Here is a 20,362-nt window from a genome sequence, read left to right on the forward strand (position 1 = left end):
AGCAAAGAAAACAGCACTGGTTGGTTTGTTTATTTATTTATTGCATTTTTATACTGCCCAATAGCCGAAGCTCTCTGGGAGGTTTACAAAAATTAAAACCTGATGGTGGCATTAGTCTTATTGGATGGCTTCCAGATGAGGATTTTTTTTATTGTGCATTCGTATTGTCTCCTTCATGGAATTTTACCAGGGTCTAGACCACACCATCTCCCATTTGTACCCCTCCCTTGTTTTCCTACTGCTTCTTCTGCTTCTTTTCATATTAGAAAAAAAAAATCCATTGAGGAAGAAAAGATGGAATAGCTGCACAATGCCTTTGGAAGTTAAGCAATAGCTGTCTGGAAGCACTGACCACTGCCATTGTGGATCATCTAGGGTGGTGGGCAACTTGAAGCCCTCCAGATACAACTGCCATCATCCCTCCTCATTGGCTACGCTAGCTAGGGCTGATGCAAGTTCTAGGCCAAAACTCAGGCCAAATGTTGCTTACCTCTGGTCTAACGGCTTCTCTAAACGAGTAATTTATAGCATGCTCTTGACTGGCTATTCACAGAAGTTTGCAGGTCATTTTGATGATGTTGGGATCCTTCTGCATGTCTTTGGCTCCTTCCCTCGCTTATTATGTTCTAAGAAACGCCCTGGATATCCTGATTCTTCTGAAATATCTCAGGATTTCCTAGGGTGTGCAGCCAAAGTTGCGCTACAAAAAAACCAATAGAGGGCGCTGTCACATTCAATACTGTGAGCACCAAGAGGAGGGGGAGTTTTCAGTTGCAAACTATGTTGTCGCCCTTCTCCTCCTGTGTAATTCAGCTCATTACAATTGCGCAAGAGCAGCAGGAAGCAAAGCTCCGGTAAGTGAACACGATTTCCCTTTAATCTAAGGAAGCTCTAAGACTACCTAGTGAATTCATATCTCCTGGTGGAAAAAATGTTATCTGGTGTCATACTTTATAATCAATGTGCTCTGCACGGCATTACATTTCCCCTCAAAAAATAATTCCTGCTATGTAGAGTAGTGTGACTAGCTCACCTCACTTACCACCAGCTCAGGCAAACAAGGGCTTAAGGCAGCTCGTCAAAAACCTTGTTCTTAGCTTAAAAACCATGGATTTATGAAACACAGTGAAGTCAGCTCAGCAATTGTTTCATTTTGCTTTCTGGTTTCTGAGCCTTTTTGGGCTTGCTTGCAATCATTTCCTAAAGCTTTGCTCCCAATTCCCATCCACCCACTTTTCTCCACACAGAATCCCTTCAGGCGTGTCTGTATGTGTCTAGTCAGCTGTGACATTCCTATCTGACACACAGGACAAGTAGCCCCTTTGCTCAATGAAACTGGCACAAGATAGCCTCACTTGCATTCACCTCATATACACACACTATTATTCCAGCAGCTCCACATAACAAGAAATAGCAGTCCTGCCTAATAGTTGCAGTTTCACATGGTTTTGCTGCCACACTGCGTTTCTTTTTAAATTGCTCCACACGGTGGCTGTTAGCATGTGGCGAGCTCTTCACCATGCAGTTCAAGCTATTTTCTAAAGGCCATTGCAAATGTCTGGCAATAATGTCTAAGGAGGTGTGAAGAAAAATCACTCCAAATGAGCCACTGGTCATGAGTGGTTTAACTCAGCTTCCCATTAAGAATCAATGTTTCTTCACCAGATTGTTGATTAAGCACTGAAGTAAAGCAACTGTCACATCTACTACCTGTTTGAAAATTAACTGACTGCACCACGTACCTCAGTGCACTTTAGTGCTGCTAAGTTACCTCTAATGTCAATGAAGCCCTTCACAGTTAGATGTCAAGCAATGTGATGATGTACTTAGAGAAGATGTAAAGGAGTGTTGCACTGGCCTCTTCATGCACAGGGTGTGAGAGCACATGTAGTTGAGCGCTTTCTAAGGATAGTGACTGGCACAAAGTCCCTCACTGACATTTCTGGCAGCATGGAAATTTGAACTCAGGTCTCCCACATCCACTGCCTACACTCTTGCCATTACAGTATGCCACACACCTTTAGGGGGCTCTGATCACAACAAAAGAAATGTCCACTTAACTCATTTGCTTTCTGAATTAAGGGAATTCAGCTAATTACTCCTAGGAAAGGCAATAGAAATTATATGTTGAAGTTCATGTTAGAAAAGATGTAAGAGGTATTGAAATAATGCATAATTAGATTCTAACTCAAGTTCCGCAACTTTGCTAGTTTAACTAACCATGTAGTGTACCTCAGTGCACTTCATTACTGCTCATCTGGTGTAGACTCTAATGTCAATGAAGGTTGCAGAATGAAAAGCACTACTAATCCAGAAGGCCTCAATGGAATTGTTCTTTCTGGATTACAGCCTAGTCACTTGTATTTCCACCATGAAATGGGTTCTACAACCATGCCTCCTTCCAAAGTCTGCCTGCCCTACAAACTTTCCCCAGCTATACCTAGCAACCAAGACCTTTCACGTATTAAACAAATGCTGACAATCATCATGAATGTGTGTGCAACTCCGAACCACTGATGTTTCCAGAGCTTTTGAACTGCCAGTCTGTTGTGATAGCTCTTGGCAACTTTTTATTCAGTCAGGTCACAATTAAATCTCTACATGCAGGCAGCGGAAATTGTGCATCTTGTCATTTCACATTTTTATTGTGGGGGGGGGGAGTATGTACAGTTTGGCGGCAATGCATTCATCCTTGAATTATTGGCCTTTGGCACAGTTTATGCATTTACTGGTTTCCTGCCAATGTGTGAACAGCTGCTTGAAGCATAGACTCTCTCTAAGCAAAGAATGAATGTAAAGGTTTTATTTGTCTGTTAGTGAACTCAGTGCAACATCTGATAAATTATTCCAGTCATGGCTGCAACGGAAACTCCATTTTCATACTCCATCTTCACCCAAACTCATGAATTCCATGTGTGTCCTCCCATTATAGATACTCTCTTCGTGTTTATATAACAAAAGGTACAACAACCAACTGCAAACACAGCAAAGGCGAAATCCTATGCATGGCCCAATCTACATAAGGCATCTTCTGAGGATGATGCAATTTAAAAATTACTCTGTACAGCACCATGTACATTGATGGTGCTATATAAATAAATAAATAAATAAATAATAATAAAAATGCATTTTCTTGAAGTCACATCCACACCTCCTATAGCACACATAGCCAATTAATCTGGTGTAGACTTCATCTTGCTTCCATGAAACAAACAATCTTAAATTGCATTAATTTGGCTATATAGGCAGTTAGCTTGGTGTGAAAGAGTGGAGTTTTTTTAAAAAAAGTTGTCCCAAAAGCAATGTGTTGGCCTTTTTTTGGATTAAGCGCCATTGAAGAGAATGTGATGTACTTCTGAGGAGACATTTTTATTGGTATGTTTTCAGGTAGTTTTTCCCTGAGACAAAGAAATAAAATGGACGAAGGAGAGAATCAGGAAGGCTTGATGAGAAAAGGCATTCCAAATTTATTTATTTATGAAAGATAAGGAGAGGGGAAGCAGTATTGTAGGAATGGGTTAATAAGTTTCCTCCTTCTGGGGTCATAAACATAGAATCATAGAATAGCAGAGTTGGAAGGGGCCTACAAGGCCATCTAGTCCAACCCCCTGCTCAATGCAGGAATGTTTCCTCCCCCTCCTTCTTTTGGCAAAGGAGAGAATATCTCATTCATTAAGCTTATTTGAAGGTGTGATGATGCGCAGGTATGCATTAACAAACAAACAAAAATGATCAGTGGAGGGTGAAGCTGACAGAAAGGGTAAACTCCTTCCATTCCTGTCAGGTCCACCCTTAGCTGATGCAACTTTCTATTCCCCCTCGCAGCCCTGAAGCCTCTCCTCCTTCCTCTGGGGTAGTTTAGGACACCCTGAGTCCCAAAACACATGAAAGTTCTGGTAACCAGAACATGCATCACAAAAGGAATTTGCAAAAATGCATTTTGTATGGCAAAAAAAACCCACCCGGGACTGATACACACTGGGGCTAATGTCGTGTGTTATGCCCATGTGTGAAGTGCAGTAGCACCACAGTAAATTCCCCATGTAGATTGGGTCCATGTTTAGACAGTAAAAAGTGCTGCAACTTCTAGCATTGCCCAGCCAGCAAGGCCTTTAATGGCCTTGTTCAGATGTAACACTAAATGTGGGTTTTCCATAGTGGGGCCCATGGTTACCAATGGGCCCACAGACACCTCTTTGGCACGCACCCACGCTTCCTGCCCTTCCTAGTTTCACAAAAAAAAGTTAGGTTTTTTTAAACCCAAAAAGCAGGAAACCTGGCATGCTGCAAAGTGAAGTGTCAGTGTCCAGGGCCACTTTATTTCCGATAATGCTTCTTGGCACCACATGGGCCATGGGGACATTCTTAGAAAACAAAATAGCAGACAGCTGCAGCGCACTGCTTTGTTCTGAAGTGTGACCAGCCACCCAGAAAAAGAAAAAGGTGGTAGAGAGCATCCTTGTGGCTAGAGAGTGGTGATATGGAGCAAGGGAGTGTTTTACCTGTGCTGCTTGCATTTGCTTTGCTGGCCCCTATGTGCGTGGCATGTGCTTGCATGTTACTGTATAGCATCTATTCAGTTCTACCGTTAGACCATATCAAAGATGTCAGTGGCACCTCAGTACTGTTGATGTGACTTCTAATGCAGCACTGTGATTTCAACTCAGTGAAAAGTTTGAAGCAAGCTCAGTGAGGACCTCTTTCTAAAAATGTATGAGAGCAAGATGCACCTTCATAGGGCATTATGAACATTCTTTGAAACCTAGGAGTGATTCCGTTAGTAGATCACATGGATCCCTTCCAGTCTGAACTAAGTATGTGTTATCCATCTATGGCTACATCTGGGATTACAACCATTCAACTAGCAATTGGAAATACCTATATGCGAATATCTTGAATTGGTATGCAACTAAATATCACCCCACCCCCCAAAAAGATTACATTAGGACTGGATCTGTAGCCAAACTATAGCCATTCTCTATAAATAGCCATTGCCCAAACTAACATGCCTTGATCCTTCCACCTGTCATTTTACCATCATTGCTATTGTACAAAATGAGTTAAACATGAATCTCTCTTTCCGAATCTTCCTTTCAGGTTGCAATCTGGGATGAGTGAAAAATAGGTGTGAAGAATAAGAAATTTGAATCTGCAGGAATTGCTGGAAGGGGGAGTCAATTTGTTGTTCTGTAAGAAAGCTGAGAGCGATCCTGCAAGTCACGACTGCCCCCTGCAGCTTCTCTGAGGGCTAATTCACATCTTGCTTTGCCAGAGGCATCATCGTTTTGCAGAATACTTGCTGCTGATGGTTTTCTTCCCTACCGCTAACACTAGCCAGAGTTTCTATTTTTCAGCATGGTCCAAGAAAAAAGTTGTTTTGCAAGCTTTCCTTCTTACAAACATCAACCTGTTATTTGTGGTCAAGTGAGGCCACAATCCTATACTCACTTACCTGGGAGTAAGCTCCATAGAACACAACTGGACTGACTTCTAAATAGATATGTATTGTGTCTGAGATAGGGATATAAGGGGAAAGTTCTGGCAAGGATTGCTGATCTTCTTGTAGCCCAGGGGTGAGGAACTTCAGGCCCAGGAGCCAAATCCACCCCTCTGAGGTTGACACCCCCTTTCCCCCAAACACTGATCATTTGGTGGCTTCCCAGCTTTGGTGAAATTTTCCCCATTTTAAAAGGTTTAAATGCTTTTCCTTCAGCTTAGTTGCATGTAGTAAAATCTTTAAGCTACAATACTTTAGTATTTGGGGTATGTTTTTGCCTTTGTCCCCACTGCTTTGCCTTCGGCCCTTCCTACTACTGGACTATTGAGCTGAGAGCTCTTCCGAAATTTAATAGACTGGACTGAAAGAGGTTCCCCATTGCTTTGTAGACTTAAGTGACCTCCTTTAGCCAAGAGGTCATGTGAAAAGTATAATTAAATAATAATTAGGGTAAGAATATCATATGCAGAGTTTCTTTCCCTCATCCCTGAGAAACTGTAGCCTGTCCCCTTTGAACTACACAGCAGGGCTTCTTTCCAAGGTAGATAGCAAGGCTCCTACACAAAGCTGAAGAACATGCTTTAACTGTTAATGCAACCAGTTAGTATGCATTCTTGATCCAAAAATATCTGGATTTCAAAAGGTGACTCTAAGGCCTTTGCTAGCCCTAAGGATTATCCCAGGCAAATGGAGGGGTCGTCCCTGCCTGCTACCAGGATCCCCTGTGTGTCATTTAGATACACAGGGATGGTCCTGACACAATCTATGGCCTAAGATTTAAAGCAGTGATTTAAAGCAGTTACTTTTTCAGGTAACTGCCCCCTTGGTTCCAAAAACTCATGCCCAGTGCCCCCTGCCGCGGTGCCTTTAAATGGGAAGCACCCACCGCAGGCTTGCCGAGGGAGGGAGGGAGGGAAAAGAGAGAGAACGCCTCTGTTTTTCAGCCGGCGTGGCGGGGCACACCAAGCAGGGTATGTCTCTTCATTAGCATTTTGGTGCTTTTGAAACATTTCAATTCACTGATAAAAGGACTCTTCTTAAACGGTATTAATACATGTGTGGATTCTTCCCCTATATGGCTTGGGACCAAACTACCTTCTTTCATAAAAATGTCCCTGGGTTTTAAGACCTACTGGAGAGGCGCTTCTCGGAAAAGACCACCTCAAGCACCCCCCTCCCACCCCCTTGCCTCTTAGTGACCCCCTGCCGCCCCCTTACCTCTTAACGCCCCCCTATGCAATCCCACCGCCCCCAAGGGAGTGGTACTGCCCACTTTGGGAACCACTGATTTAAAGCAATGATTTAAACCGCTGTGGTTTAAATAAATCTACCTTGGTAACTGCTGATTTTCACCATGAGTTGACAGTGTATGGCAGACACCTTCTATCAGTGACAATTCATCTATTGAACTTTAGGACCAACTTCTGGGGGCAATTTACATATGCCATGTTAAAGATGAGTAGTGGATGGTTGATAAGCAAGGTTTGGTGTGGTCTTCTGCATCTCCTGTTGGCCATATAGTCCCATGTTCGTTTGTTTAGCTCATCACAAAATTACCTCCAATAACTTTGTGTTATATCACAGCTCAGTAGAGTTGAAAAAGGAATGGACATATAGAAGTTGTGCAAATGGGGGTCCATGACTAGAAATTCTGTGCTTTTTGGAGTTCATAAGAAGTTGCATGGGCCAGAATGGAATATTATATATATATATTATTGTTATATATTCTAAACTACCTCTACGTCGCTTCTCCTATTTGTTTCTATTTAAATTATATTTGAGCTATTTTTCTGCCACTTGGTTTTCAATGCTTTGAGGGCAGATTTCCTGTCCCAAAGAAATAAACATCAAAATAGGATTCTGTAATTTAGAAAATGTGCAGTAGTGATAATAAAGTTCTGTTCTGTGCACACAACCCTATGCTTTTATCCTATACACACTTACCTTGGAAAAAGTCAGATTGAATTCTGTTGGACTTACTTCTGAGTAGACATGCCTAGGGTTGTGCTGTTAATCTGCACCATATACTTCTAGGTAAGTGTACATAAGATTACTGCCTGATAGACATAGCGCCCCATATAATTCCAACAATAACATGAATCAGCCCTAAATTATAGGGCTGTGCTAGGACCAGCCAACCCACTTCAGAGGCCGATTCGGGGCTTCCAATCTGTCTTGGCCTGATTCAGATCTGGATCCGAAGCATGGTCAGGTGTTGTGGTTTCCCAGGTGCCTGTTGAGCAGCTGTTTCTCAGGCATCTGGGAAAGCTAGGCACAAGGCTAATTGGAAATCCATTGGACATCCCCCACACTGGCCCCCTCCCACCCTTTTCGCCCACCTAGTTTACAACATTAGATCTAAGAGTCCCCATCTTTCTTAAACATAGCTGCTCTCACAAATAATGACGGTTGCAGGGCATGAGCAGACAAGTCAGGTAAATCCCACAGGTGGGCGGGGGCAGCAGCTTGGCATTGTCTGAGATCGCTCCAAAGCACTTTGAATCTGATCCAACCTGCTCCAGACTGCTTCAGCCCAATCAGGTCCTGATGGTAGATTTCTGGATTTATTTGTTATGTTTCTATACTGACCATAAGCTGAAGCTCTCTGGGCAGTTCACAACAATACAACAAAAGCACTATAAAAGTTAAAAGGACTGTAGTGTATCAGCAAGAGTTTCCAGTTCCCAAATGTTTAACAATAGCAAGAACCAAATGCTTTTTCCCCCATCCAAATTAGGCTGCTGAAATGAAAAAAAAAGTTTGGAATGTGATTTTAGATTGTAAGCCTCTAGGCAGGGTATCACTGTTTTATTTGTATCTTTTGTACAGCACCAAGTACATTGTTGGTGCTATATAAATAAATAAATAAATAAATAAATAAATAAATAAATAATAACTTTTGTAAGAGAGGACTGTGAGTTCATTTCATTTCTGGTACAGAAAATGAATTCCTACCAGGCTCAGAATGTGTTCAGAGGCACCCTTTTCTTTCATTTCAAGTGTTGTGTCTCTTTTTTCACCTGGCTCTGGCTGGTGGATCTTGGGGTTCTAGTGAAAGCACACACACACAGAGAGAGATCTAACAAACCTGATGTCTGTCTAGCCTTGTTGTAGACATACAACATAACAGCCCTATGTTCTTTGCAATATCGTAATTCAGACTGTGGCTGCTAATGATTGTCTTATTATTATAATTATTATATTACTATTACTACTGTCATTTGCTTATTTTTGTGATTTTATATAAAAAAATACTATCAAACTGAATTCTAGTCAACAAAGTAATATGTTTCATATATTCCTATTGCAGATGGCTACACGACTGATGATATTGAGTTCTATTGGAATGGAGAGAAATCAGCTGTAAGTGGAGTTAATAAAATTGAGCTCCCTCAATTTTCAATTATTGATTACAAGATGATCTCAAGAAAAGTAGTGTTTGCAACAGGTAAGCACTGAGCTTCTCACGACATACTCTGGAAATAACAACAAAAATGGGAGATGTTCACATTTTCCTTTTATTTATGTATTTGAATAGGGGCATACCCTCGGCTGTCACTGAGTTTTCGGCTTAAGAGAAATATTGGTTACTTCATTTTGCAAACCTACATGCCTTCGACTCTGATCACAATTCTGTCATGGGTATCTTTCTGGATCAACTATGATGCATCTGCTGCAAGAGTTGCACTAGGTAATTTACTGTTGGGACTATGCAGCTGCTTAAATATCCTAAACATGTCTCCCAGCAATGCTGTCACAACATCCCTGAAACTGCAGCATAACAATGTTGTAGGTTGTGGTGCTGTCCTCGTCCAACAAGTCTTATGACTGTGATGTAAGGGTGTCATCAGACGAGTGTTTTATTGCACGCTCATTACTGGGCACTCATGGATTTTTGTGGGTCCTATTCACATTGTCGTCTGTGTCCCATGCACCTCCCAGCCCTTCTAGCCTTCTTCATGCAACGAAAAAGAGACGCCGGTAAATCCAAATTATTTTTGAGATGGAACTTGCCACTATCTCCTGCTGTGTGCAGGAGAAGCAGTGTGATCAAAACATCCCACTGATTGGGCCACGTGGACATTGTTTACTTCCTCTTTCAAAAGAGGAAGTAGTGAGGGACACAAACACGGGCGGAGAAGTGACGGTAAGGAAATGTGTTTTTCCCCTTGTGAGGATGCGCTAAGTTATAACATAAAAAGTATGGATTGGGTCCAGATGAAGGTGCAGACAGCTGGACTAGCGGAAGCTGACTTCCCTCCTCCTTCCTCCCCACAGCAGCCCCTCCACCCCTACCCCCAAAGGCTACGCAGAGAGGGACCTGTTGAATGGGGTAGGCTGTGGTACTGGGAGAATGAAGAAATCCCAGTAAAGAGAGCTTCAGCTATTGGGCGGTATAGAAATGTAATAAATAAGTAAGGCGGTGGCACCTTCCCATAATGGCAATTGTGCTTAATTTGTTTAATTTATGTAGTTGCAGAATGCAGCCTATCTATCTATCTCTGGCTGGATCTCATTAGAAAATAACAGTGACCGTAGAGGACATTAAAAATAGGTAATGTGCTGTGGAGTCAGTGCATCTGTGGCTCACAAAAGGTTCTCTTCTTCTTCACTTCTGATGACCATAGCTGATAGTAGCATTATCACTTGCACAAAGCTGTGTCCTGTGCTGATTTGGTCACTTATATAATGGAGGGAACATCTGGGAGGGGAGTGTGATGTGGTTGTGATCCTTGCTGCCGCCCAAGCCAGCACCGCTATCTTAGAGCATGGGGCACAACAAGCATACTGCTAAGGTGATGAAGAAAGGGAATCTAGATTTCAAATGCATTCTTCTGGGTACTCCATTCCATTCTCCCTCCTCCAAGTTTTGCAGTTTTTTTCCTCAGCAGTATTTCAGGACCATTGATCACGTTTAATCTTCATTGTGCTGTTATTGGGTACCTATCCTTTATTTTTCTGAAAGGGTGGTGTGTGGGTGTGTTTTGGTACTTCTGCAAAGCTTCAGGTTCCCATTGATACCTCCCTCTTGTGCATGGATGATGCTACACAACCTTTATTTGACTACATAAGGATTGGCACTCGAAGAACGAGTTTATATATTTATTTTTAGAAGTGGTTTATCGATGGCACCGTCCCACATGAAGAGTTGCCTTATGCAGTAGTCACTTTCCTTCTTCCTAGGAATCACCACTGTGTTGACAATGACCACCATCAGCACTCACCTCAGGGAGACACTGCCAAAGATTCCATATGTGAAGGCAATTGACATCTACCTAATGGGATGTTTCGTGTTTGTGTTCCTTGCTTTGCTGGAATATGCGTTCGTAAACTACACATTCTTTGGAAAAGGCCCTCAGCAGCAGAAGAAAGCAGCTGAAAAGGCCTCCAGTGAGAAAAGGAAACTGGAGACGAATAAAGTTCAGGTAACTGAATTCCTGAGTTTTCATATATTTTCATTTGTTTCTGGATGAGATTAAAAACGTTGAGGAAGCAGAAGTTCAGGAAACCCTTACAGAGCTATTTTGCTTCAGCCACATTGCATAATACCATATAGAATGTGGTAGACCTTGGATTCGTCAGACACCCGGCTTAATTTGGGGCCTGAAAAGGTAAGATATTAAATCCTTAATAAATAAATAAAATTTTAAAAGGTAAAAGAAAAGTTTTTAGACCCCATGGTTGTGGGAAAGCTGTTTTTTTAAAATTTGGCAATAGGAAAGCAATATGCATCAAATCATTAATGGTATATATAATAAGGATATAGAGTGGTTGCTCACCTTCAAATGAATTCGAATAAAGTTTTCAACGGCTGGCTTATGGCAATACCAATATTAACTTTGATTATAAAGGATCTTTCTGATAGTATTAGCCTAGAACAGGATAATCACTCTGAAACCCTCCAGATGTTTTGGACTACAACTCTCATCAGCCCCAGCCAACATGACCAATGGTCATGGATTATGGGAGATGTTGTCCAAAACATCTGGAGGGCACTGGATTGCCTGCCCCTGGGCTTGAAAGATGTTTATGTAATATACATGTGCAGACCAGTTCAGTACAAAGGACTTTGAAATAAAGGCAGGAAAATTCCCAGTAATTTCAGGGGCCTTATGGACAATCCATTTTACGGTAACATGGACCTTGTTGTGAGAGATTGCTTTTCTTCAGATATGCAGATATACCTGCGTACATAGAAGGCATTTATATTTTCTGTATCTTGCAAGTGGCAGAAATATGATCTCTGAAACTTTCAGCTCTATGAGACAGAGAACCATTTATAGCAAAATTAGTGCTTTCATCTTGGTTCGCCTTTCCTCACAGCCACCATTACAACGGGATTTTTCCAGTTGAGCTCACACAAGATGTGCATAGACTACACACACACACACACACACAGACACACACCATCAACATTAAAGGATGTCAGGATGTGTGCTAATGTTTTTGTGTTGCTTTTAAATTAATGTGCCATGAGTTGGAGAAAAAAATTAAAGTAGAATCTGGTAAGCCACCAACCAATGCACAGGGCTTCTTGCATTATCATAATTCATGTCGCAATCCAGCAGGGAGTAGTACTTTTAATGGTATAAAAAAAAAGACGTTGAAAATTGGGGAAACGTAGTATCCTGGTTTGCATGACACGACAGCCCGTTGTAGATAAATTTACCCTTGAGAAGTTGAGGCACATGCCAGACTCCATTATGAATATGCAACCCTCCAATCTGGGTTTGTCGTGTTGTGCAAACTTTGCTGGCAGGGGTTGTTTTAGGTCTGTTTTAGGATAATGCAATAGTTGTTTAACCCTCAAATAATGCCTGCCAGCTGGGTTGACACAATGTGACAACCCACTGCAACCAATAGTCAGGGTTGCATATTTATAATGGCAGCCAGCATGCACCACAGCTCGGGAGTAAATTAATCCATGATGGGCTGTCGTATTGTGCGAACTGGCCTATATCTTTCACAAAACAACTTCACAGAGAAGATGTATATGTACTATACTGTCAGACCCAGCTGTTTCTATGGTGGGAGGGGAAACGGAAAGGCAAGCCAGGTCAGGGCATAGGTGAAGACAAACTACAAACAGGAAATCACAGCAGCAGAATTTCTTTCTTCCTTAGAAGAGCAAGCAAATATCACCTGGAAGCCTTTACAAGAATCAGGCAGTAAGACATGACCCATTCTGACCTATTGCTATTTGGATGCTTCCTTATTGTCTTGGATAGTGCCGTACAGTCTGACAGAATTTGCTGTGGTTGTCAGTCCTGAAAACTCTTTGATAGTGGTAGAATCGGGAGCCATTTTCTTGTAAACACAGCCCCTTTAAAAACCTAGATCAATGGCCTTTAACCTTTTCAGACTCAAGACCCACCTTCTGAACTCAACAGGGAACCCACTTGGCAAAATTAAGTTTTATATTATTTTTGCCACTACTACAGATCCATCTCCACTTTTGTCTCCGTTCGTCTTTGTCCCCTCTCCTTTCCTAGACAATGTAGAGGTATCTGCCATTTGGGAACTGGAAGGAGTACTGTGGATTGGCTGTCTGTGTTCCCAAAGTGGGTAGAAATATCACATTGTAGTTACATGCTGTACAACCCTCGTGTTTCCTTTTGGGAAAGATTTTGTTGTTGTTGTTGTACAGGTTTCATCTCTGTTAGCTTAAGGTTGAAGATAGTACTTCTTCTAAGCTGGTGGATTGGAATAGTTGAATAGTAATTGCCTCATGTTCCTATGACTTCCAGGTTAGCCTTAGCTATATAAGTAAATTTTGATCGAAAGCAATTCTCTCCTCATTTTAGAACACCCTGTATTATTTACTAGCTATTAAAGGGACCACATTATTCATCAAGTCAATTCATTGATGTTTGTAGAAGTGGGCAAGCAGTGAACTAGGGGAAAAAATTGATAATAAAAGATACATATTATTTCCTCTTTCCATTTCAGAAAATGTATTAATTTGTTAGCAATCATGATACACTCTTTGTTATGAACTCTAAAACCTATAATTCAGAGAAAATGAATAGTCTGATGATTTATACAAATCAGAAGGCTCCAAGTGATTTAGAAACTCATTTTAAAATGAAACAGCCTTGTTCATAATGCTTTAAATTAAAGCAGTAATTCATCCACTACTTGCCTTGTAATAAGCAATGAGTGCATAGTACTTTAAACAAAGGGACCCACATGAATCATCAATTTAAACCATTAGCACTTGTGAGTTATGTGTTTAACAATGGAGCAGAAACAACAATAGAGCAGTCTTGATGATATTTACACTTCTGTTGCAGGTGACTATGCAACAAAATTGGGAAGCCCTTTAATTTACCAATTGGGTTGTTCAGTAATTAAAGGTCCATTTTCACTTCACGAGGCATTTTTATGATATAGTTTTGTGCAATAAGACAACAGCCCTCTCTTGTTTGTCCCCAGCTTCAGATACTGCAGTGTATAGGATCTCTGAATGTAAACATCCAATTTAGTTAGGATGGCTAGTAGGAACTGGGAGATCTAACCTCCAGGAATTTGTCCAATCCTCAGTGATTAGACATTAAGTCAAGGGAAGCAACCACCTCAGGCAACAGACATTGGGGGGATCTGTGGCAGCCTGCTCTTCTCTAGATGTTCCCGTCTGCTGGAGGACAGAGCTGTGTATTATCACTATAAGAGCTTAGGCTATTGGGTGATACAAAAATGAAATAAATAAATAAATAAATATTACACATATATCCTGCCCCTTTTCCTCTTGCAAGGAACCTATGACAGCTTACATGATCCTCCTTCTCTCCATTTTTATCCTCACAAAAAAAACTTCTAACATAAATTAGGCTGAGCATGAGTGACTGGGCAAATGTCACCTAGGAAACTTCATGACCCAAGTGGGGACTAGAACCTGGCTCTCCTGAGTCCCAGTCCAACACTCTAACCGCTACATCACAACTTGCTCTCACAATCTGTCCTAGTCTGCTGCCTCAGGTGTCTCATTGCCGGTGATGAAGTACAATTCAACTGCCAGTCCAATCAGATTCTATATATGGACTGGGGGGAGAGCACCATCTTGTCCTTCATCTCAGGCAGCCAAATGTCTTGGGCCAGCTCTAATTCTTTTCTTTTTTTAAGCTAGAGGTTATCACTATGCCTTGTGGTGACATAGAGATTTTCATAGGAACATAAGAAGAGCCAGGCTGGATCAGACCAAAAAGTTGAATTCTCTTCAACCACTTGGGAATCTCTGATAGACCAGGGCTGCAAGAACTCTTAAGTTCCTACTGGATTTCCCCCCTGCGATTTAGCTCCCAACTGCAAGTTTATAATGGGTTACGCTTTTAGGATTCCACTCCCTTTGCTGTGCCCTTGTTTTGGCTTCAGCTGATGACTCATCCACCATGGAGTCCCTGCAATAAATTCCGACGTGTGTTGTTAGGTGTGTAATCAATTAACATGAAGCACTACCCAGGCTTATTGGGTGGCATCATTGTCCCACTTGAACTGAGAGTGCACCCCCTCCCCATAGCTGTGCATTGCAGGGGAAGAATCAGTAATGGTGCATGAGCTGTCTTTCAGGGAAGCTATATACCACTTCTGATTTTCTCATGAAGCAATTGCTGATTTGTTTCCAAGGGCCCCAGAGTTCCTGAGAGCACACACAGTCTGAAAATCAGCATGCTGCAATGGTTCCTTACATGTTACAGATACAGACACGTACCCATAGCTAAGCAGAAAGTTGAGCCTCTCTCAGTCTGGCATATCATTCTCCAGGTCAACCATCACAACATTTTCACTGCACATTCCTTCCTGACACTGGATCTTTAAAAGGAAACCAGGCTACTTTGTGACTCCAGGTGTCTTTTTTTCTTCTTCTTTTTCAGGGAGCTAAGATTGATGAACTTTATAAACATTGCAAGTACAACGGTACTCAGTGTGGTTGCACCAGGCTGGTGGAAAAACCATGTTCTTATCATTTGTAGCACAAATGCAGAATTGCCACCTTCCTGGCAGCTTCTTGTGTTAACAGTAATCTCCAAAGCAAGGATATGGCTTTGAGCCCAAGGGCCAATTTCTATTTTGGAGATGGTCTCGGGAGTCACATAGCAGTGGTGAGCAGGGCCAAAAGAAAATGGAGTGCAACAAACCCAAACCCAAGTTACAGCATATTTTAGCTTAAAGCCCTTTCTGCCAATAATTCAGCCTTAGAGCTTCTCTGCACACAGGAAATATCCGGCAGCCTTACTGGGGCTTTCATCCTCCACTGTCTTCCCACCATTAAGACACACTCTTTTACACATGACCATGTGATTTTGAATTGAAAACCTGCCTTCTCTGAAAGGCTCCATTGTATTTAATGAGACATCTCAATCTAGTGGTGGAGAGGTCCTTTGATAGCTCAGATAATACCACATGATCTCAGGGTGGTTGTTTTTTTTTTAAGTGAAATTCCCAGGGATAGGGCAGGAGACATCCTGGATTTTGATAATATCATGTAATAGACCCATAAACTTCTGTGAGTAGCCAATCACAAGTGTGCAAAAAATTGCTTGTTCAGAGAAGCTCTTAGGAGAGGGATTTCAACCTTTTTGAATTGGCGGGGGAGGCACAACTGCCGAAAGCCAAGAAACCGTATAATGTTTGGTGATTGTTGGAAAGGGGGTGGAGACGGGGCCTTCTGGGGAATCCCAGATGGCCACACTGGGATCTCCAGCATGCTGGATTTGGCCCTTCAGCATGCTGGATTTGGCCTATTCCTCCTATTTTGATATTGTCAGTGTATTTTGTGCACCTGTTTAATAGCAGTTCGCTAATTTTCAAAGAGTTTGTTAGCACTTATGAAGGAGAGGCCTTCTCTAAAGCATGTTCCTTCCTTAGATCGACACCTGTGGGAATATCCTTCTTACCACCCTGGAAATGAGAAATGAAGTCAGCAGCTCTGACGTACTTGCAAGTTTGAACGACCCAAGAGCGACCATGTATTCATATGACAGCGCCAGCATCCACTACAGGAGGCCTGCCAGGGCGAGAGACCTCTACAGCAGCAGCACTTTGGATAGACACTCGGCCCATCAAAAGGGACGCTTACGGAGAAGAGCATCACAGCTCAAAGTCAAAATCCCAGATTTGACTGATGTCAATTCCATAGACAAGTGGTCAAGAATGGTCTTTCCTGTCACATTCATCCTTTTTAATGTTGTCTACTGGCTATATTACGTGCACTGAGTTACGCTGTGATCCCGCACCCACCCAGCCCAGACTATTTTCTCTTTTCTTCAATTTTGCCAATATTAAAAACTGCAGTAGCCACAATGCTACACATTCAAAGTACAATATTCAGCCATTCCATGGGTTAGGGTGTCCTTTTAACCATGTCCAAAAAATGCACCATGTTTACTTCAAAAAGAAGACAGTATCTATTTGAACAAGCTATCCTTCTTTTAGATCTGCTTTCCAAGTGCAGCAACACTGAAGTTGTAAGTGCTCTTCTTCTGTTTCATTTTAAGATTATTTCTACTGATCTTTCCTTTCGTTTTAGCATTTAACATATGAAATGAAATTCTGTCTTATTTTCCAAAAATGCATTGGTAACCACCATACTATTTGTCAAACAAAGCTCAAGTATTGTGCAAGAAAAGACAGACTATAGCTGCAATCCTATGCACACTTTCCTGGGAGGGAGCCCCATTGGACAGAGTGGGACTTACACCTAAGTTAACATGAATAGGATTGGGCTGCACATGTTTACTGTAAATGAGCAGCCAGAACAATAAGAACCGTGTGAGGAAACATATATGCACATATGGAGAGCAACCATTGGTACAGAATTAGGACTACAACATTTAATCTCTTTAATCTGTAACATCATAGATTTAAAATATCTTGATCAATTAAAAAGCTGTCTTGATTAAGCAGATTTTTAAAAATGTTAATAATTTTTAATACCAGTCTTTACAGAAATCACAGGTGGCAGGGAGCATCTTCAAAGAAGCCTGGCTTTCTCTCGCACACAGAAAGGAGTGCCTCTTCCAAAATGGTATCTGTTGTGACGTGCACATACATTTCTTAAAAATGCTTTCCCCCCTTCAGAACGATTCCTTTATTCATATGTAAATTTAGGCAGATTTAATCAATACTTGATTAAAATTCATACAATCTACCAACAAAGATTTCTTTAAGCAGGTGATAGCAATAGAGTCTGTCTAGGAAGAATATATAATCCCTGTTCTTAGGTTCTGGACCAATTGCTAGTTTACAACAGACATGAGGCTGTATCTGAGTTACATTAAGGTACGTTAAGATTTGCTGGAAGAAAAGAGGAGGGAATTTCAGCTTTTGCCCTTCCCATTCTCTTTAAAAGCCACTACAAAACTATATCAGGGTTTACCCATCATGTGTCCCATAAATGGCAATAACAGGGCCAGTTCACAAAACAGCTAAACATACAACCTTCAACACTACTATAATGTGATAGCAATCTAATGCACTTGCCCCAGAAACATGGGCTGGATCCAACATTGTGCAATCGGAAGTACAGTATGTTCATGCAATAGAGCACCCTCATTCTCTCCTCCCTGAGCGGCCACTTGTGCAACCCTTCGGAGCAGATTTGGAGGTGGGGGCAGGGACAGGATGCTGCTGAAGGAGGGGGAATCCATTCCACTAGCAGTTTCCCTTCTGCTGCTGGAAGAGCACCACTGAATCCAATCCCATGTGTACATCATTAATGCAGAACTAGTGCAAAGGCATGTGTATTTGTGTGTGCATAGTCCAAAATCCCTCATACGTAACATTTTATGTGCAGTGGGGGATGATGACGCATCAGCTATGGAGGTTAACCGGTATGGGAAATGCACGGACTGACCTAAACTCTCAAAAATTCATACTTTGGGTGTCACCACAATGTGAGTAGGCACAACCATTTCATTTTGTGAATTTGGTGTCTCTAAGTGCCCTCTTATGGTGAAAACCAGGATTTACCATTTACTGTATTTACCGTATCATACTGAATCCCAGAAAACCAGGGGTATAAAATCAATAGAACGTACTTGCCTTTTCATCTCTAACATAATTTCAATCTTTTTCCTCTTAGTTTGTAAGTATGTAGCACATATGCAAGTGCAAAGGTTAACACATAAATATTCTTGAAAAAAATATTTTCAGGGCAATTGTTGAAAAAACAGATTTAACACAAAGGAATTGGATATACACATATTTTATCAAATATTTATTTCATATAATAATCCTGGACAAACAAATGCAAGCCATTTCCTCACATTAAAAAATCCCACTTTCTAGTTGGCCAAGGCAAAATTGCCAATAGAATAAAAATTAAGGAAATCTAAATGAAATTAGCATGTCCATCTGAAAAGCCACTAAGATTACAATCCTATGCATACTTATTTAGGAGTGGGAATTACTTCTGAGTAATCATGCAAAGGACAGAGCTACAAGATACAGTAATTAGCAGCCAGAACCTAGAAGCAGCTAGCAAAATGCAGAAATGCAATTAAGAGCAACCGTAAATCTGCATAGGAAGAAAACTAGAGAAGTCAAAAAGCTATTAAAGTTAAGCAATTAACTGAAAAATCTGTGGAGGATAGTAGAACAGGCTTTTGACCCTCTCCCCCCCCCCCCCCCACACACACATTTAGTTAACATTTTTCAAGCTACATTATGTGTGGGGTAACGCTTCAATTTTTTAAAAAAATAACCGTATTTGCATGGAAATATATTGATCTGTTAAACATGTTTTCCTGTATTCAGAGCATCACTATGAGAAGGGAATCGACCTGTTGAGTCCTATTCAAATGAGTGAACCTGAGTGAACCTGCAATCCTATGCAAAAGTACCTGGGAGTAAGTAAGCCCCACTGAACACAGTGAGAGTTACTTCTCAGTAAGCATGCATAGGATTGCATTATGAGTCTTACTAAAGGCTACATCTATTAATAGGGTCCATAAAAAATGAGGCTGGACTTTCACTGACAACTAAAACTAGTTAAACTAAGGAGCATGCAAGTTGATAAAATAAAATTTAGGATTTGGAAACATAAATACATGCCCTATGCATGAAGATATCCAATTTGTATCGAAGATGCACTGAACATTGCTAGAAGCCATGAAACTGTTTTCCTGCCAAACATTGCTTCCATATGCCGTGGTGCGTCATGTTTAGGGTTCTAAGAATTACTCCTACCCAACTGTGGTCATTGCCATTCTGTGCTGTGTGGGGTCCCAGAAATGGTGTCCTGGCTGAGTTCCATATTGTTTATTTATTACATTTTTATACCACCCAATAGCCGAAGCTCTCTGGTATCATATATAAACCTAGTCACTGATACTGCACATACAACATTAACATACCAGGGTAGTGTGGCTCAGGAGTAGGCAATGTTGCAGGCTACTAATGCACACATATGGAAACAACACAGCTGACATGGAACACCGAAGAGGTAAAATGTTGATATTATTTAACAAAAAGAAACCCAATGTCACATTTAAACGGAAACCGATCTAATAAGACTTTTGGATTCCAAGTAGATTTATAATACAGCACATAGGAACTGTGGCAATAAATAAAGTTGAGCTCTTCTTGCCACCCAGGACATTTACTGTTTTAGCTGAAGCTTTTTGTACTCAAGTATTACAGATTTCTAGTGGACATCTTGCCAGGAAAGTGAAAACCCTAGTTGGCCCAGCGCAGTGTCGTTATTAACTGACAAGCCCACCTCTAGGTCTAGAGTCAACAGAACAAAACTTTAACAAATGAATAAAAAAGTGATGTTTTGGAACGGTGGTGTCTGAAATAGGAATCCTTCTCTATGAGACTTCGTTGATCTTCGTAAAGCCAAGTGTTACAGGACACATTATTACC

The 20,362-nt window shown here is 41.3% G+C and overlaps 1 protein-coding gene across 1 annotated transcript in view; it reads left to right on the forward strand.

Annotated features, from left to right (window-relative positions):
• The window catches only part of GABRB1 (gamma-aminobutyric acid type A receptor subunit beta1), a 100,179-nt gene extending 83,314 nt beyond the window's left edge, over positions 1–16,865 (forward strand). The window contains exons 6-9 of the mRNA XM_063136333.1: positions 8,808–8,945; positions 9,036–9,188; positions 10,682–10,923; positions 16,364–16,865. Coding sequence (XP_062992403.1) covers positions 8,808–8,945; positions 9,036–9,188; positions 10,682–10,923; positions 16,364–16,711 — 881 coding nt within the window. The 3' untranslated portion in view covers positions 16,712–16,865. The remainder of the gene's footprint in view (positions 1–8,807; positions 8,946–9,035; positions 9,189–10,681; positions 10,924–16,363) is intronic.
• The last annotated feature ends 3,497 nt before the right edge of the window (positions 16,866–20,362 follow it).

Source organism: Elgaria multicarinata, chromosome 10 (assembly GCF_023053635.1).
Source record: "Elgaria multicarinata webbii isolate HBS135686 ecotype San Diego chromosome 10, rElgMul1.1.pri, whole genome shotgun sequence".
In the NCBI taxonomy this organism is placed as follows: domain Eukaryota; kingdom Metazoa; phylum Chordata; class Lepidosauria; order Squamata; family Anguidae; genus Elgaria; species Elgaria multicarinata.